At 42.5% G+C, this 19,422-nt stretch overlaps 1 protein-coding gene across 2 annotated transcripts in view; it reads right to left on the bottom strand.

Annotated features, from left to right (window-relative positions):
* CACNA1S (calcium voltage-gated channel subunit alpha1 S) overlaps positions 1 to 19,422 on the bottom strand; it is a 2,360,423-nt gene that overhangs the window by 1,815,768 nt on the left and 525,233 nt on the right. For both annotated transcript variants that reach the window (XM_075352638.1, XM_075352639.1), the window contains exon 6: positions 14,835 to 14,987. In XM_075352638.1, coding sequence (XP_075208753.1) covers positions 14,835 to 14,987 — 153 coding nt within the window. The remainder of the gene's footprint in view (positions 1 to 14,834; positions 14,988 to 19,422) is intronic.

Here is a 19,422-nt window from a genome sequence, read left to right as displayed (position 1 = left end):
CCTCTAGATTGGGAGTACCAGGAAAGCAGCTAAAATATTGTGGCCACCTAGTGACTATTTAACCCCTTCACAACCTAGGATGTACCCATACGTCCTAAATCATGAAGGGGTAATCACTAGAGTTGAGCGCGGTTCGCGGTTCGAGGTTCTCCAGTTCGTGGCTCGAGTGATTTTGGGGGCTGTTATAGATCGAACTAGAACTCGAGCTTTTTGCTAAAGCTCGATAGTTCTAGATACGTTCAAGAACGGTTCTAGCAGCAAACAGACAAGCTAATTACTAGCTGGCTTTCCGCTGTAATAGTGTAAGTCACTCTGTGACTCACACTATTATGAAATTTCAGCGTATAGTGTGCGGGAACAGCGCATTCAGATCACTGCTGTTTGGATAATGGCCATTTTTTTTTTTCCTTGTCTTCCTTCCCTAAGCGCGCGCGTGTAGTGGGGCGGGCCAGCATGTCAGCCAATCCCAGACACACACACAGCTAAGTGGACTTTTAGCCAGAGAAGCAACGGCATGTGTGATAGGATGTCCATGTCACATGTCCATGCATTACAAAAACGGACATTTTCCTCCAGCACACCATTATCTGCCTTCTGCGTCTTGGTGTCATTCACCGCTGGCATAGCTCCTGTCTCCGATACGCTTTATACACAGCGCTATACAGAATAGGGATAGAAGTTTCTATTAGTCCTTGTAAGGGCTAATACCGGCAGGGTCAGAGCCATAGGTGACAGTCAGGTCCGTGAAAACAGATTTTAACAGCTACACAAGATGACAGCGTCTGTGTAGCTAAGGTCAGGGATTTCCTCACTGCATTTCCCCATTAGGAGGGATAGAAAGGGAAGCTTCCTTTCCTCTACCCAGACCCACAACCCTGCCACTGTACCCTCCTGCCCTTTGTACACTCAAATTCATTGTTACTAAGACATTATACTAGCAAACACTGAGTAAACTTAGTGGCATCCTAAAAGTGGCTGTTGGACTTCCATTAGTGTCCCACTGGTGCAAATCTATGTGCAGCACCTCTGCATTGCACACTCAAACTCATTGTTACTAAGCCATTATACTAGGAAACACTGAGTAAACTTAGTGGCATCCTAAAAGTGGCTGTTGGACTTCCATTAGTGTCCCACTGGTGCAAATCTATGTGCAGCACCTCTGCATTGCACACTCAAACTCATTGTTACTAAGCCATTATACTAGCAAACACTGAGTAAACTTAGTGGCATCCTAAAAGTGGCTGTTGGACTTCCATTAGTGTCCCACTGGTGCAAATCTATGTGCAGCACCTCTGCATTGCACACTCAAACTCATTGTTACTAAGCCATTATACTATCAAACTATGCTGCAAGTTTTAGGGCCGTAGTTGCATTGTCAGGGATAGTTATTGTTGTTTATTCTGCTGTTAATAAAGATAGACCACCGCTGCAATCTACACCACCTCTCAATTTTTACTACCACATTTTAAGTGCACAATCTTGTCGCAATCAAAATGAGTGGCAAAATGACAGATGCTGGTGGAAAGGGGAAGAAGCGTGTTGGAAAAGGAAAAAAAGGGTTTGTCCGTGGGGAAGGTGGCAAAGCTCCATTAACATCTGCTGAAGATAGACCATCTTCCAGCAAAAGTAAGATGTCTACTACTTACCATGGACAATCCGATGTGCTCCCTTTTTTACGGACACGAACAACTGGAACAATGGTAGATGATGGCCAAAAAAAGAAAATGCTTGATTGGATCTCAAGTGGTTCAACAAGTGCCCTCTCCTCCACCTTAACTACCGCATCCAAAAAACACCAGTCCTCTGAGTTGTCATCCCAATCAAACTTGCTTTCTCCCAGCTCTGAAGTCTCTATCCGCCCTGCACAGTATGGTGGAACTGAGATGGCTGAGTCTGCAGAGCTGTTCAGTCACACTATAGACTGGGAATCAGAGGTCTGCTCCCAAGCTACAGTGAGTACAGACCAAGAAGTGGTCTGCAGTGATGCCCAGAACCTTTGTGACTCAGATTCAGGCCGTGATGACCAAGTTTCTGAGCATAATGTTGACCCTTATTCACAAACTGAAACACGTGTTGTAATAGACAATGAGGCACAAACTGATGACGATGAGACGCAGATACCAGATTGGGATGACAACTTAAATATTTGGTCAGGGCTAGAAGAGGCTCGGTCTGAGGGTGAGGGGAGTGCAAACACAACAATTGATGAGGAAGTTCTAGATCCCACCTACTGTCAACCCACAGTCAGGCCCTCGAGGAGGTCAACAGAGTCGGTGGAGGAGGATGCAACTGACAATGAAGTTACCTTGCGCCTTCCTGGACAGAGTCGGAGTACTGGTAGCACGTCTACAACTGCATCCTCAGCCACCACTGTGCCTCTGAGCATTAGTCAGGGTGGATCAGCAGGTCGCATGCCCTCTAAGCCTTGCCTAGCCTGGTCCTTTTTTGACATAGCAAAAGATCTCCCAAATTATGTGATCTGTAAAATTTGTCGTGATTCTGTTAGTAGAGGGCAAAACCTCAGCAGTTTGACAACTTCTTCCATGAATCGTCACATGAATAAATATCATATGTCCCAGTAAGAAGCTCACCGTGCTGCAATGCGGCCTAGTGGAGCGAACCATCTACCGCCTGCCCCTTCCAGTGCATCCGCGTGCTCTTCATCTTCTAGGACTGTGGGGACAGCTGTCACACCTGGTTTTCCACGCACAACTTAAACCACTGTAACCGCAACAGGCAGTTTGCTTGGTAGGTCGTCAGTTGGTTTGGAAGGGGAAACAAGTGCGTGTGTACAGCTCTCTCAGACATCGATAGCACCAACGTTGGATGAAGGCAACATCATGTCTACGCCTGCACTTTCCTCACAAACCTGCATTTTTCCAGGGACACCCTACTCAACACCGTCTACACACAGCAGCCAAATCTCTGTCCCTCAGATGTGGACAAATAAAAGGCCATTTCCTGCGACCCATGACAAAGCTAAGAGGTTGACTTTATCCCTCTGTAAGCTCTTGGCTACCGAAATGCTGCCTTTCCGCCTGGTGGACACACAGGATTTTAGAGACCTTATGTCTGTCGCTGTGCCCCAGTACCAGATGCCCAGTCGCCACTACTTCTCTAAGAAAGGTGTGCCCGCGCTACACCAGCATGTCGCACACAACATCACCGCTTCCTTGAGAAACTCTGTGTGTGAACGGGTGCATTTCACCACCGATACTTGGACCAGTAAGCATGGACAGGGACGTTACATGTCGCTGACTGGGCACTGGGTAACTATGGTGATAGATGGTGAAGGGTCTGCTGCACAAGTCTTGCCGTCCCCACGACTTGTGTGTCAATCCTCTGTCTGTCCAAGTTCCGCCACTGCTTCTGCCTCCTCCACCTCATCTGGGTCCTCCACCTCTGCCCCAAGCCTGCCTGGTCAGGCCACCAGCGTTCTCACTGCGCAGAAGGAATCACGCACCCCTCATTACTATGCTGGCAGCAGAGCGCAATGGCATCAGGCGGTCTTTAGCTTGACATGTCTTGGAAATAGGAGTCACACAGCGGCTGAGTTGTGGGCAGCTCTGGAGACTGAGTTTAATAAATGGTTGTCTCCACTCAACCTGCAGCCTGGTAAGGCCGTGTGCGACAATGCTGCAAACCTGGGTGCGGCCCTTCGCCTGGGCAAGGTGACACACGTGCCTTGTATGGCTCACGTGTTGAACCTTGTTGTCCAGCAATTTTTAACACACTATCCCGGCCTAGATGGCCTTCTGAACAGGGCACGAAAACTGTCTGCTCACTTTCGCCGTTCAACCGCCGCAGCTGAGCGACTTGCATCGCTCCAGAAGTCTTTCGGCCTGCCGGTTCATCGCCTGAAATGCGATGTGGCGACACGCTGGAATTCGACTCTCCACATGTTACAGTGACTGTGGCAGCACCACCGAGCCCTGGTGCAATACGTCATGACGTATAGCCTGGGCCAACGAGATGCAGAGGTGGGGAAGATCACCCTGATGGAGTGGTCTCAGATCAAGGACCTATGCACCCTTCTGCACAGTTTTGACATGGCGACGAATATGTTTAGAGCTGACAATGCCATTACCAGCATGACAATTCCAGTCATTTACATGCTGGAGCACACGCTAAACACTATTCGGAGTCAGGGGGTGGGACAACAGGAAGGGGAGGAACTACAGGAGGATTCATATGCGCAAGACACAACAACATCACCAAGGTCCAGACGTTCATCATCACCAACGCGGCAGGCATGGGACCATGGGGGACAGGGATCAACAAGGGCGCTGTTACGGTTGCTGCGAGCACTGGAGACTATGTCCAGATTTCTTGCTACTGCACATGTGCGAGCGCTGGAGACTAAGTCCAGATTTCTTGCTACTGCACATGTGCGAGCGCTGGAGATTAAGTCCAGATTTTTTGCTACTGCACATGTGCGAGCGCTGGAGACTAAGTCCAGATTTCTTGCTACTGCACATGTGCGAGCGCCGGAGACTAAGTCCAATCTTGGAGCCATTGCACATGTGCGGGTGACATCATCGCTGACACGAGGTCACATGTCTCTGACACCTTCTATGCCGATTGGTCGCTGGTCATGTGCTTGTGACGTCTTGCTCGGTGATAGGCCAGCATGACGTCACTCCTGTCGTTCTGGCAGCGGATTGGCTCTGGTGTCCTCCATCTTGGATGAGGCACAGAGTCTATATAAGACCCTGACACACGCCGCATGGTGCTCAGTCCTCTTGGTTCATGCATATGAGTAGACGCTCTGTGCGCGTTCCTCTAGGCATTCCTCTGTCTATGCTAGGTGAGCACTACCAGCAGGGTAGCGTTCTTATACCTTACAGCTTCGGCTGCTGTCCGTATCCTTACCTCTTAGGGGAGCGGACATAGGCAGGTGCCTGAGGCACATGGTCTGGCTGGGCCTTGTGATTCTACTCGTAGGTGGACGTTGCCGCTAGGGTAACGTTCCTTATACTGCGTCTGGCAGTTGTTCGTATCCTCGCACACTAGGGGAGCGAACAGAGGTAGGAGCTTTGTGCGGCTTACGCTGCTGTTCGTCTCTTTTGCACCACTAGAAGAGCGGACCTAGGCAGGTGCCATATCTAGTGGTTCGTGTCCTCGCACACTAGTGGAGCGAACGCAGGTAGGAGCTTTGTGCGGCTTACGCTGCTGTTCGTCTCTTTTGCACCACTAGAAGAGCGGACCTAGGTAGGTGCCATTTCGCACACATTGCCTTTGTCTCTGTGATTATTAACAGAGATCATTCCACACACCCTCCAAGTAAGGGAGGAATTGCTTTACTTACTTATTATATCCTTCTGTGAGTTAACAGAGGTATTGCACTCTGCCATAGTCTGCAGCAAAGTCTTTGCACGGTGGACCCTGACTGTCTGATACTCCTTTCGGTTATTATCAGACAGCCCCCCGTAACAGGCGCATGATAGCAGGCGAAATGTTGAGGAAGGTGCAGGAGAACATGAAGAAATGGAGGACGAACTGTCCATGGACATGGAAGACTCAGCGGATGAGGGAGACCTTGGTCAAATTTCAGTTGAAAGAGGTTGGGGGGAGATGTCAGAGGAAGAAAGAACAATTAGCACCTCTATGCCACAAACACAGCGTGGACTTGGTCCGCATGGCTGCGCAAGACACATGAGTGCCTTCTTGCTGCACTACCTCCAACATTACCCTCGTATTGTCAAAATTAGAAGTGATGATGACTACTGACTTGCCACACTATTAGATCCCCAGTACAAGTCCAAATTTTGTGACATAATTCCAGCCATAGAAAGGGACGCACGTATGCAGGAGTATCAGCAGAAGCTGTTACTCGATTTTAGCTCGGCTTTTCCACCAAACAACCGTGCAGGTGCAGGGAGTGAATCTCCCAGTTGTAACTTGACAAACATGGGACGGTCTCGTCATCTTCAACAGTCTACCCGTACCAGTAGCACCGTATCTGGTGCTGGTAACAGCAATTTTATTGAATCTTTTCATAATTTTTTTAGACCCTCCTTTGCAAGGCCACCAGAGACATCAAGTCTGACACATAGTCAACGGCTGGAGAGGATGATACAGGAGTATCTCCAAATGAACATCGATGCCATTACTTTGCAAATGGAGCCTTACTCATTTTGGGCTTCAAATCTTGAAAAATGGCCAGAGCTCTCCACTTACGCCTTGGAGATTTTGTCGTGTCCAGCTGCCAGCGTTGTCTCTGAACGTGTCTTCAGTGCTGCTGGGTGTGTGCTGACAGATAAGCGCACGCGTCTGTCCAGTGACAATGTGGACAGACTAACGTTCATCAAAATTAACAAGTCATGGATCCACAAGGAATTTACTACCCCTGTGTCATCCTGGGGAGAGTAAATGCTTGTTTATTTTGAATGTGCTTGATGCAAATCTAGCTGTGAAGTGTACAACTAGGGCACAAGTGCTGCCACTGATGGGGTGTCTGTGTGGCCCAATTTTTGGAAAAAAGGTAGACTCTTCTTGGAGTAACCCTTGCTGTGTTTTTAAAAATGATCCAAGATGCACAGCGCTGGGATCAGGAAAGACTTTGCTACCTACCCCGGTGTCATCCTGGTGACGGTTAAGTATGGCGTATTTTTGAATGTGCTTGATGCAAATGTAGCTGTGAAGTGTACAACTGGGGCACAAGTGCTGCCACTGAAGGGGTGGGTGTGTGTGGGGCCCAATTTTTGGAAAAAAGGGAGACTCCGCTTGGAGTAACCCTTGCTTGCTGTGTTTTTTAAAAGGAGCCAAGATGAACAAGTCATGGTTTAGCAAAGACTGTGCTACCTACCCCGGTGTCATCCTGGGGACGGTTAAGTATGGCGTATTTTTGAATGTGCTTGATGCAAATCTACCTGTGAAGTGTACAACTGGGGCACAAGTGCTGCCACTGAAGGGGTGGGTGTGTGTGTGGCCCAATTTTTGAAAAAAAGGGAGACTCCGCTTGGAGTCACCTTGCGGTGTTTTACATGATTTTAGAAGGGCGTGCCATGCCTATATCTGTGTCTCCTCCTCTTTTTCCTTGTCCAGCTCTTTTGTTTTCGCATGAGTATATGTCCTTGTCACTTTCCCATGTGTTTGTGTTGTGTTGTGAGTTGTTTGTCACCTTTTGGACACCTTTGAGGGTGTTTTCCAGGTGTTTTTATGTGTTTGTGATTGCCTCACATTGTTTCCTATGCAGTTCGAGTGGTTTGCCAAACCGGTTCGCCGAACCGAACTCGAGCGAGACCTCCGTTCGGCGAACCGAACTCGAGCCGAACCGCGACCGGTTCGCTCATCTCTAGTAATCACCGCCGGCTGCTGCGGTGAGCCTGCGGTGATTCCCGCACATATCTGATGATTTGTACAGCAGACATTTGTGTGTGGTAACGTGCAGCTACCCGCCGCCATCGGAGGCCCTGTGACGTGATCATGGGGAGCTGATAGTTGCCATAGTAGCACAGGGTCATGTGATGACTGCTGTCGCTATCATGACTCACTTCCTGTAACAGCTGGCAGAGTGTTGGCTGTTACAGAGGACGAGCATTTCTCCTGGTCTGAGCTGACAGCTCTAATCAGGAGAAATGAATGCGTGATCAGATTGCTGATCTTTATAGTCCCTAGGGGGACTAGTAAAATAAAAAAAGTAAAGAAAAGTTTTAAAAAAATAAAAAAAGTCAAAAAAACTGAAAGTTCAAATCACCCCTTATTCGCCCCATTGAAAATTTACAGGGTTTAAAAAATACAAAATATACACACATTTGGTATCGCCGTGTTCAGAAATGCCCGCTCTATCAAAATATAAAATCAATTAATCTGATCGGTAAACGGCGTAACGGCAAAAAAATTCCAAACTCCAAAATTACATTTTTTGGTCTTCGCAAATTTTGCTTAAAAATGCGATAGTAGACAATTCAAATGTGGCATGGGCGTAAAAATGGTACCATTAAAAATGTCAGCTCAAGAAGCAACAAATAAGCTGTCACTGAGCCCCAGATCTCAAAAAATGATATTGCTATGGGTCATGGAAAATGGTTCATAAATAGTGCCACCTTTTTTGGACATACTTCTGAATTTTTTATAACCTTTTACATAAAAGTAGACCTAAATATGTTTGGTATCTACAAACTTGTATCGACCTGAGACATCACACTAACACATCAGTTTTACCATATGTTGAACATGGTGAATAAAATATCCTCAAAACCACCATGCAATCACATTTTTTTTGCAATTTTTCTGCACTTGGAATTTTTTTGCCGTTTTTCAGTACATTATATAGTAAAACTAAAAGGTTTCATTTAAATGTTCAACTTGTCTTGCAAAAAACAAGCCCTCATATGGTAAATTGACAGAAAAATAAAAAAGTTACGGCTCTTGGAAAAAGGGGGACCAAAAAAAAAACAAAAAAAAACCACGGAAAATCGACCGGGGTAATGGGGTTAAACACATTACACCATAACATGAACTTCAAACATTGCTTTTCGGACGCATAGTAGATTTGCAGGTCTTGTCCAGATGAGCCTTACACCCCTTTACAGGCATATGGGGGGACATTTGGGTTTTGGGTTACTTATGTGTCTATATTTCTTGAATATGAATGCATTGTAAACCACTATTTAAACCTGTCTAATTGATGCATGGAACAGTATTCAGTATCAATCTGAGCCATAAACTATCAGTCTACCTGTAAACCTGCATCTGGGGAGGGAAAGGGATTAAGGCCTTTTTTCTTCGTTTTCAGCCCTTACATGTCATTTTTATTCCACAATACATTAGCAAAACGCTTGACAAGTAACTTATATTAAGTATATCCATTGGGAACCTGCTGTATCACTATTCATGCATGAGTGAACATTTGAATTTGATGTTGTAAGTAAGGTATAAAAAGGTATTACTATAATTTTTTGACTTTTTACTACTGGGATGGTCTGATAACTCTTGTATCCCACCCTTTCGTTTATTTTTCAGATACTGTTGGTATTGGTGAGTGATTCATTTAGGGCTCTATAGAGACAGTCAGGGAGAGTCCACATTGAGCGGTGGCTCCACAACTTGTGTTGTTTCTAGGGTGCCATCTTCATAGTATCATAGTTCATAGTTTTTAAGGTTGAATGGAGACTCTAAGTCCATCTATTTCAACCCGTAGCCTAACATGTTGATCCAGAGGAAGGCAAAAAAAAACCAATGTGGCAAACAAGTTCTAATGGGGAAAAAAAATTCCTTCCTGACTTCACATATGACAATCACACTAGTTCCCTGGATCAACACCCTGTCATAAAATTTAATATACATAACTGGTAATATTAAATTTTTCAAGAAAGGCGTCCAGGCTCTGCTTAAATGTTAGTAGTGAATCACTCATTACAACATCATGCGGCAGAGAGTTCCATAGTCTCACTGCTCGTACAGTAAAGAATCCTCGTCTGTGATTGTGATTAAACCTTCTTTCCTCAAGACGTAGCGCATGCCCCCGTCTTCCAGTCACAGGCCTAAGTGTAAAAAGATCTTTGGAAAGGTCTCTGTACTGTCCCCCCATATATTTATACATTGTGATTAGATCCCCCCTAAGCCTTTGTTTTACCAAACTAAATAACCCCAAGTTTAATAACCTGTCTTTGTATTGCAGCCCACCCATTCCTCTAATAATCTTGGTCGCTCTTCTCTGCACCCTCTCCAGTTCAGCTATGTCCTTCTTCTATATCGGTGACCAGAATTGTCCACAGTATTCTAAGTGCGGTCGCACTAGTGACTTGTACAGAGGTAGAACTATATTTTTTTCATGAACACTTATACCTCTTTTAATACATCCCATTATTTTATTAGCCCTGGCAGCAGTTGCCTGACACTGTCCACTAAAGTTAAGTTTACCATCCACCCATACACCCAAGTCTTTTTCTGTGTCTGTTTTACCCAGTGTTCTACAATTAAGTACATAATTATACATTTTATTTCCTCTACCCAAGTGCATGACCTTACATTTACCTACATTAAACTTCATTTGCCACTTCTCAGCCCAATCCTCCAATTTACATAAATCTCACTGTAATATAAAATTATCCTCCTCTGTATTGATTACCCTGCAGAGTTTAGTATCATCTGCAAATATTGAAATTCTACTCCGCATGCCCCCAACAAGGTCATTAATAAATATGTTGAAAAGAAGCGGGCCCAATACTGACCCCTGTGATACCCCACTATGAACTGAGACCCAGTCCGAGTACGTACCGTTAATAACCACCCTTTGTTTCCTATCACTGAGCCAGTTTTTAACCCAGTTACACATATTTTCTCCTATCCCCATTATTCTCATTTTATGTACCAACCTTTTGTGTGGCACCATATCAAAAGCTTTTGAAAAGTCCATATACACAACATCCACTGCATTTCCCTGGTCCAGGCTTGAACTTACCTCTTCATAGAAGCTGATCAAATTAGTTTGACAGGATCGATCCCTCATAAACCCATGTTGATACTCTGTCATAAGGTTATTTTTCTTGAGATACTCTAGTATAGCATCTCTCAAGAAACCCTCAAGGATTTTACCAATCGTAGAGGTTAAACTTACCGGCCTATAATTTCCCAGCTTAGTTTTTGTCCCCTTTTTGAATATTGGCACCACATTTGCTATGCGCCAGTCCTGCGGTACCGATCCTATTATTAAGGAATTTGTGAAGATTAAAAATAATGGTCTATCTATCACAGAACTCAATTCCTGTAGTACTCTGGGGTGTATGCCATCCGGGCCCGGAGATTTGTCAACCTTAGTGATTTTGAGGCGGCGGCGTACTTCCTGCTGGGTTAAGCAGGTAATATTCAAGGGTGAATTTATGGTATCACTGGTCATGTCATCTGCCATGGCATTTTCTTTTATAAAAACCGTAGAAAAAAAGTCATTCAGCAGGTTGATTTTGCCCTCATCCCCCTCCACCATTTCACCAAGACTATTTTTAAGGGGGCCAACACTATCGCTTTTCAGTTTTTACTGTTTATGTAGTTAAAGAATATTTTAGGATTATTTTTACTTTCTCTCGCCATGAGTCTCTCTGTCTCAAACTTAGCTAACTTAATTTGCTTTTTACATATTTTATTTAATTTTCTATAATTATATAATGCCTCATCACTACCTACCCTCTTTAATTTTTTTAAGGCTTTCTGTTTTTCTTTTATTGCTTCCCTTACAGCTCTATTTAGCCATAGGGGTTTCCTCCTATTTCTAGCATGTTTGTTCCTATAGGGTATATTTTCTGCACAAGCCCTATTCAGGATGCTCATAAAAGTCTCCCATTTACTTTGTGTACTTTTATTACTTAGTACATCATCCCAGTTTATTGCACTAAGATCATCTCTCAACCATTTAAAATTTGCTTTCCTGAAGTTTAGTGTCCTTGTAGCCCATCTACTATACATCTTACTAAAAAATACATGAAAACTTATTATTTTGTGATCACTATTCCCCAAATAACCCCCAACTTGTATATTTGATATGCGGTCTGGCCTATTGGTTAGTACAAGATCTAGTAGTGCTCCCCCTCTTGTGGGGTCCTGTACCATTTGTGAAAGGTAATTATCTTTCATTGTTATCAAAAATCTATTTCCTTTGCTGGAACTGCAAGTTTCTGTAACCCAATTTATATCAGGATAGTTAAAGTCCCCCATAATAATTACCTCTCCGAGACTCGCTGCTTTATCAATTTGCTTTATGAGGAGATACTCTACCTCTTCCATAATATTCGGCGTCTTATAACACACCCCTATCAGTATTTTATTGTTCATTCTCCCCCCCTTATCTCCACCCATAGGGACTCTACATTCTCAGTACCCTCACATATGTTGTCACGCAGGATGGGTTTTAAGATAGTACCAAATTTTATGGCTACCTAGTTTCCCCTCTCCCTATTTGGTTATTGTCTCTGTACCCTGTAAGCCATCAGTATTAGGGTAAATCACATTACCAGACACAATTTATTTGTGTATGTTGCCAGTTTTATTTCCCTTTTAATGTATATGTAATAAAGATTAGCTTTTACCTAAATTAAAGGCAATCTTTGGATAATAGTAACCACCTTCTTCCAATACCGACAAAGGAAATAATCATGTGTATGACAAACCATGTAATTAGAATAATTTTATAGGAGAAATACTTCAATTTCTGGAATATTTTCAAGGGTGTCAGCACTTTTGGCCAATTACTGTATCTCCTTTATTTAGCTGCCCTGATATATGATATAATATAATATGATAAGAAACAAAGTTGGGAAGGACACCTTAAAATACTGACAACATGAATGTTAAATGGATGTGTTTACTGTATTTTGTCTCATTATTAAATACTATGTACAATGCAAACACTAAATTAAGACATATTACTTTTTCATATGTCACTGGGTTAGCACTAGTGATGGGTAAACCCCTCTATATTCTGGATCGGGAGCCTGGCCCGAACATTTTGTATAGTTCGAGTTCGGGGCCGAAGATAACATGAACTTGTGGTCGAACCCTGAACTTGGACCTTACAGTTATGTGATGGGAGGGGGGGGCTGTAAAATAAAGAATACAGTTAATAATAAACATTGTCATTATACTTACAGGCCCTGCGACACGTCCTGCAAACTCTCTCTCCCGGGTACGATCATTGCTGTGCCCCCGTGTAACCACCACTGACTACAGGACCTTCATGACGTCATAGCCATGTGGCTAGTCTGGTGTGAATGTTGTATTACCTCATGAGTTACAGACTGGTCACATGGCTTTGATATCATGGAAGGTCCTATAATCAGTGGTGGTTACGCGGGGGCAAAGCTGACCGGCCTCAGCTGTGCACTCGGGTGAAGTCTCTGACGGCTCTCAGCTGAGTCTTTGTGAGAAGACCTGTGTTTGTCTCCTCGCACAGATGTAGCAGAGGTGAAGATGCTCGCCCGACTTTGGACTACGTCGGAGGGTTTTTTTTTTTTAGTAATAAAAGATGTTGTCCTAAATATCTTCTGTTTTATTTAAAATATATTTTTCTCTGTGTTGTTGTTTTAATTTACTGTTAAGAAAACAGACAATCAGAGATGCTGTCACAGAGTGGGCGTCTGTGATTGTCTGTTGGAGTAACTTGAAACCAGCCTATACATTTTAGCATCTAGAATGTATGGGCAAATTCAAAGTTACTCCAACAGCCAATCACAGACGCCCATACTGCGTGACAGCGTCTGTGATTGGCTGATGGGTCCCTCAAATATATAGTAATGTTAAAATAAAGAAATAATTTTAAAAAATGACATAGCGCTTCACAGTATTTTTGATTCTCAGCGCAGATAAAGCGGATGGCTACGGGCTGCCACCCCCATCGGCATGGCTTTACCTTGGCTGGCAATCTAAACACAGGGAAGCCCAAAATAATAATAATTTAAAAAAATGCTTGGGCTCCCGCCATATTTTGATCACCAGTCAGGTAAAACCAGGCAGCTGTGGGTTGGGATTCTCAGCATGGTAAGGCCCAAGCTAAAAACTGCAGCTCGCAGCTACCCCTGAAAATGTTGTTTCTTAGCGCTATTTCCAGGCACTTTACCCGGCTCAACTGGCGGTCCTGATGGTGGTGGCATGCTGGGTAATAAAGGGGTTAATACCAGCTTTGTATTCTCAGTTGGTACTAAGCCTGACATTAATGGTGTCATGCCAAATTAGACATGGCCACCATGAATTTCTAGCAAACAGTAAAAAAAACAAAATAAACCATTTTTTTTATTAGATATAAAAGAAAAAAAAACATTTAGAGACTCCATCTTTATTAAAAAAAAAATCCTTAGCCTGACGTAGTCCATGGGTAAGGCAATGTCAGCTCTGCTTCATTGCTCTGTACAGACAAGCATCTATACAAAGCGAGAAGCAGGCTGACACTCAGGGTATGATTCCACTTGCGCATGACTCGTGCGAGTCTCACATTGCATCACCTGGCACAGCCTGACACTCTCCTGACAGGATCGCCTCAGCTGCATGGAAATACATGCAGCCGACCCGCTCCTGTCAGGAGAGTGTGCGCCATGCCGGGTGATACCTATGCAAGACTTGCACAGTGACAGTCAAAGTTCAATCGAGTCCATGACTCATGGACTCAGAGAACCCTGACGTCACCGAAAACAGCCGAAGACTGCTGAATGATGAGCAGTGCAGTGAATAACAGTGAGATAGCAGGTCCACAGGACGGGTCGGGGGATCGGTAAGTATAATCATAATGTTTTTTAATAATGTGCTTGTTTTTACAGCCCCTGGACCTGAACTGGATCCGAACTGTAACACGAGTTTCCCAGGAAATCTTGTGTTCGGGATCGTGTGCACGAACACTATGTGTTCAGTACGAACCCTGAACTTTACAGTTTGGGTTCGCCCATCACTACTTAGCACAGCTCTCTACTCTGCAGGATTAACTTATAGAAGTTGTTCAGTCACTTTAAAATGACCAAAAAGGTATAACATAGCAGTAGTAGTAGTAATAATAATAATAATATAATATAAAAAAGTAACATTCAGCTTAATGACTTCTCACAGTCCAGTTCTATGTGTTTTCTGGGTCACCTAAAGGTCTCCTTTGTCCTCCATCTAGCTATCATGCTTAGTTTTTGGTCTCCTCTACACAATAGTAGATGGAAGTTGTAGAAACCTGCTGACAATTTGTTGATGTACAATTTTTATGCAAATGTTCCAAATCTATTAATAAAAACAACCTAGCAATCTAATTGTAGTTGTAGAACTACTGTATACTGTCTGTAAAGTAAAGGGTTTAAAAGCAAACATCAGATAAACTGTATACTGAACATATGAAGGATGTGAATGTTATTAACTTCAGTTATTACCTGTTTCTTTATAATAGCAAGTCTTATGCATCTTCCCAGAAAACAGCTCCAGTCCGACAATAGCATATATAATGATCATAAATAGAACCAGCAATGCTATATGCAGAAGGGGAACCATAGCTTTAATTATGGAGTTTAGCACAACTTGAAGACCTTAATAAATAACAAAAAAAAGTTCAACATTAGTGAATAATTAGTTACACTTTTCCAGTAGTAGAATTTCTGGCTAATAAAGACATGGTAAAAAAAAAGAGCTTGATTTGCAGTGTTTTGCACGGCAGTCTTGATGAACTGTGCACTGCAGGAATATACACCAATATCATTAAGAGGCAAGAGTCTGCTAATGAATTTGTGCATCCTTCAAGTGACGTGCACCACAGCCATGCGCCACAGCCATGTTACTTCAGTCAGTGACTGGAATGCATTTGTGAAAGATGAACAAAATATAAGTAGGTGCTGGGAGGAAAAAATCAGTAATCATAAATGGTAACTCCAGCACTCAAGAGACAACAGAGGGTCAGATAGATTTTTGAATTTTTTATTTTTTTATTTGTTGAAAAGAGGGGTGCACCTTAACCTAAGCAAAACGACGTTTCAGCTTTTAGGAAGCCTTCATCAGGGTTTTAAGTATAAAGCATTGAAGGTTTGGGTGAAAAAAATCTGCACTATCAGATGGTCCTCAGGGCATATGTGGTATGGGTAAGGTGCCCGAGAATAGAGAGACAAATCATATGTCAGGTTAGTGGGGCAGGATGTTGAGGATAGAGGAGCAGTGTGCCTTCAGTGAGTCCCCCGGTGTAATGGACAAATTCCCAGGCAGTGGTCGCAGTGGTAGCGTTGGCTTTTTGCAACAAATCAAAAAATAAAAAATTCAAAAGCCTCTTTGACCCTCTGTTGTCTCTTGAATACTGGAGTTACCCTATATGATGGAATGCATTTGTAGCATAAATTATCATGAATCATGAAAGAACAGGTACACTTGGTCAGTGGTCACAGACTGTCCCACTTAGCTGAGGTAAGCACTAAAAACTCCCACTGATACCAGTTGCATTTGCATCTAACAAACTTGACTAATGTTAAACAAATGCACCGAATGGCCATAATAAAATATGGCCATAATATTATAGACCCTGATCAAATACTGATGAAAATCAGATCTAAAACACTCATGACACTTGTACCATTTTTTTGCGTACGTGAAGATCATAGATGCCTGAAGGAAGGCCTTACTATGAAAAAATACTTTACCCAGTTCTGGTTGTTTGAGGCTTGGTACAATTATGTAAATTAAGCTGTGTATTACCAGTGGTCAAAACTACATTACCGTATATTGTTATTTTTGCTTACGCTATCGCCTGTAAATGGTGTTGTTATTCAGTTGAGAAATTCACTTTTTGAATAATACATTTTTTAATATATTAATTGTGTAATGTAACCCCTTAAGGATAAAGCCATTTTGTACATTATCTGACCAGTGACAATTTACAGTTTACAGTACAGTACAGTACAGTACAATTTACAGGAGGTGCAGCTATTTACAAAAACACAAATTAGTGTCGGTCATGACCAGTCCTGTGACCATGGTCCATTTTTACTATATACAGTCAAAAGGAAAAAGTTTGGGCACCCCTATTAATGTTAACCTTTTTTCTTTATAACAATTTGGGTTTTTGCAACAGCTATTTCAGTTTCATATATCTAATAACTGATGGACTCAGTAATATTTCTGGATTGAAATGAGGATTATTGTACTAACAGAAAATGTGCAATCTGCATTTAAACAAAATTTGACAGGTGCAAAAGTATGGGCACCCTTATCAATTTCTGGATTTGAATACGCCTAACTACTTTTTACTGACTTACTGAAGCACTAAATTGGTTTTCTAACCTCATTGAGCTTTGAACTTCATAGGCAGGTGTATCCAATCACGAGAAAAGGTATTTAAGGTGGCCACTTGCAAGTTGTTCTCCTATTTGAATCTCCTATGAAGAGTAGCATCATGGGCTCCTCAAAACAACTCTCAAATGATCTGAAAACAAAGATTATTCAACATAGTTGTTCAGGGGAAGGATACAAAAAGTTGTCTCAGAGATTTAACCTGTCAGTTTCCACTGTGAGGAACATAGTAAGGAAATGGAAGAACACAGGTACAGTTCTTGTTAAGCTCAGAAGTGGCAGGCCAAGAAAAATATCAGAAAGGCAGAGAAGAAGAATGGTGAGAACAGTCAAGGACAATCCACAGACCACCTCCAAAGACCTGCAGCATCATCTTGCTGCAGATGGTGTAAATGTGCATCGGTCAACAATACAGCGCACTTTGCACAATGAAAAGCTGTATGGGAGAGTGATGCGAAAGAAGCCATTTCTGCAAGCACGCCCCAAACAGAGTCACCTGAGGTATGCAAAAGCACGTTTGAACAAGCCAGTTACATTTTGGAAGAAGATCCTGTGGACTGATGAAACAAAGATTGAGCTGTTTGGTCATACAAAAAGGCATTATGCATGGAGGCAAAAAAAATGGTATTCCAAGAAAAGCACTTGCTACCCACAGTAAAATTTGGTGGTCATGCTTTGGAGCTGTGTGGCCAATGCCGGCACCGGGAATCTTGTTAAAGTTGAGGGTCGCATGGATTCAACTCAGTATCAGCAGATTCTTGACAATAATGTGCAAGAATCAGTGACGAAGTTGAAGTTACGCAGGGGATGGTTATTTCATCAAGACAATGATCCAAAACACTGCTCCAAATGTACTCAAGCATTCATGCAGAGGAACAATTACAATGTTCTGGAATGGCCATCCCAGTCCCCAGACCTGAATATCATTGAACATCTGTGGGATGATTTGAAGCCTGCTGTCCATGCTCGGCAACCATCAAACTTAACTGAACTGGAATTGTTTTGTAAACAGGAATGGTCAAATATTCCTTCATCCAGGATCCAGGAACTCATTAAAAGCTACAGGAAGCAACTAGAGGCTGTTATTTTTGCAAAAGGAGGATCTACAAAATATTAATGTCACTTTTATGTTGAGTTGCCCATACTTTTGTACCTGTCAAATTTTGTTTAAATGCGGATTGCACATTTTCTGTTAGTACAATAAACCTCATTTCAATCCAGAAATATTACTGAGTCCATCAGTTATTAGATATATGAAACTGAAATAGCTGTTTCAAAAACCCAAATTGTTATAAAGAAAAAAGGTTAACATTACTAGGGGTGCCCAAACTTTTTCATATGACTGTATGTGGTAATAACTCTAGACTGCTTCATCATATCACAGTGAATCTGAGAAAGTTTTTTCATGACACATTGTACTTAATGTTAGCGGTAAATTTGAAATTTTGGTTAAAATGATTTGTATTTTTTTTATGAAAATATAAAAAGTATTTGGCCCAACATTTTGAAAAATGTCACAATTTTTCAAATTTAAATTTGTATGCTAATTATACAACACAAAATAATTAATAAATAACATTCCCCACATGTCTACTTTACATCAACACCATTTTTGAAACATAGTTTTCACATCACATTTGGTAGTTAAAATCTTTTTAATTTAAGCTATTAAAACAAAAGAGAAGGAAAAATAGAAAGAGTATTAACATATGAAAAAAGAAAAAAAAAAAAGGGAAAGAAGACGTGTAGACAAACAATGAACAATGAGTGAGAATGTGAACCCTTCCACATTTATGCCTCTGTGATGGTATCAGCCACCGATTCCATATAATGCACATTAAGTAATTGATGATGTCCCTAAAGCCTCCAATGTCCCCCCCAGGTCTTCCAGACAGTACCATTCCGTATGACGAAGAGGACTGACTATTTTCAGAATTTCCTGAGGACTATAGAGGAACCCTATAAACTGTTTCCACAGCGGAAAAACTTTCCCTGCTGATTTTTCTTTGCTCCTTTCAGCTTCTCTCAATTCTAGTCCTAATAATTGTTTCATTTGAGATATTATTGATCCCATTGATGGAATATTTGTTTTAAGCCACTCGCTAAAAAGATTTTGTAAAGCCACAATTAAAAATGTGTGAATATTTCTAGGGATCTTCACTTTGTCTATCCCAAGTTAAGATTCAGATTCAGGGGGACGAAGCTGATGGAAAAGCAAAGCCTGTGGTGCTTGTGGAAGTTCTGTTCCCCAACATGCCTGGATCTGGTCCATTATTAGCTTCCAGTATGTTAGTACTTCTGTGCATTCCCACACCGCGTGCCAAAGGTTTGTAAAGGGCACCCTACATTTAGGACATGCTTTAATTCTGTCAGGGCAACTAAGGGAAGGCGGGATGATAAATCGATACAGGGCTGTGTGCATGAGTTTAAAATAAGTCTCCCTCCATCTCTCACACAAGATGGATTTTCTCACTAGTCCCCAGCCTTGCAGTATTGTCTCCGCTATCTCCTCATCTCTAGTCCACCTCTCCCATGCCCTAAACAGTTTACTCTGTCTTGCTTTCAAAAATTTGTGTCTTATATTACCGTACAGTGAGGAAATGCTCACCATTTGGGTACATGGGCCAATAATTTCATCTAGGGCATGAGAGGTAGCTTCCTTTTCTAACTGAGTCTGTATTGACAGAAAGA

Source organism: Anomaloglossus baeobatrachus, chromosome 1 (assembly GCF_048569485.1).
Source record: "Anomaloglossus baeobatrachus isolate aAnoBae1 chromosome 1, aAnoBae1.hap1, whole genome shotgun sequence".
In the NCBI taxonomy this organism is placed as follows: Eukaryota; Metazoa; Chordata; class Amphibia; order Anura; family Aromobatidae; genus Anomaloglossus; species Anomaloglossus baeobatrachus.
The sequence above is the reverse complement of the archived record's forward strand: the minus strand, read 5'-3'. Positions and strand labels throughout refer to the sequence as shown.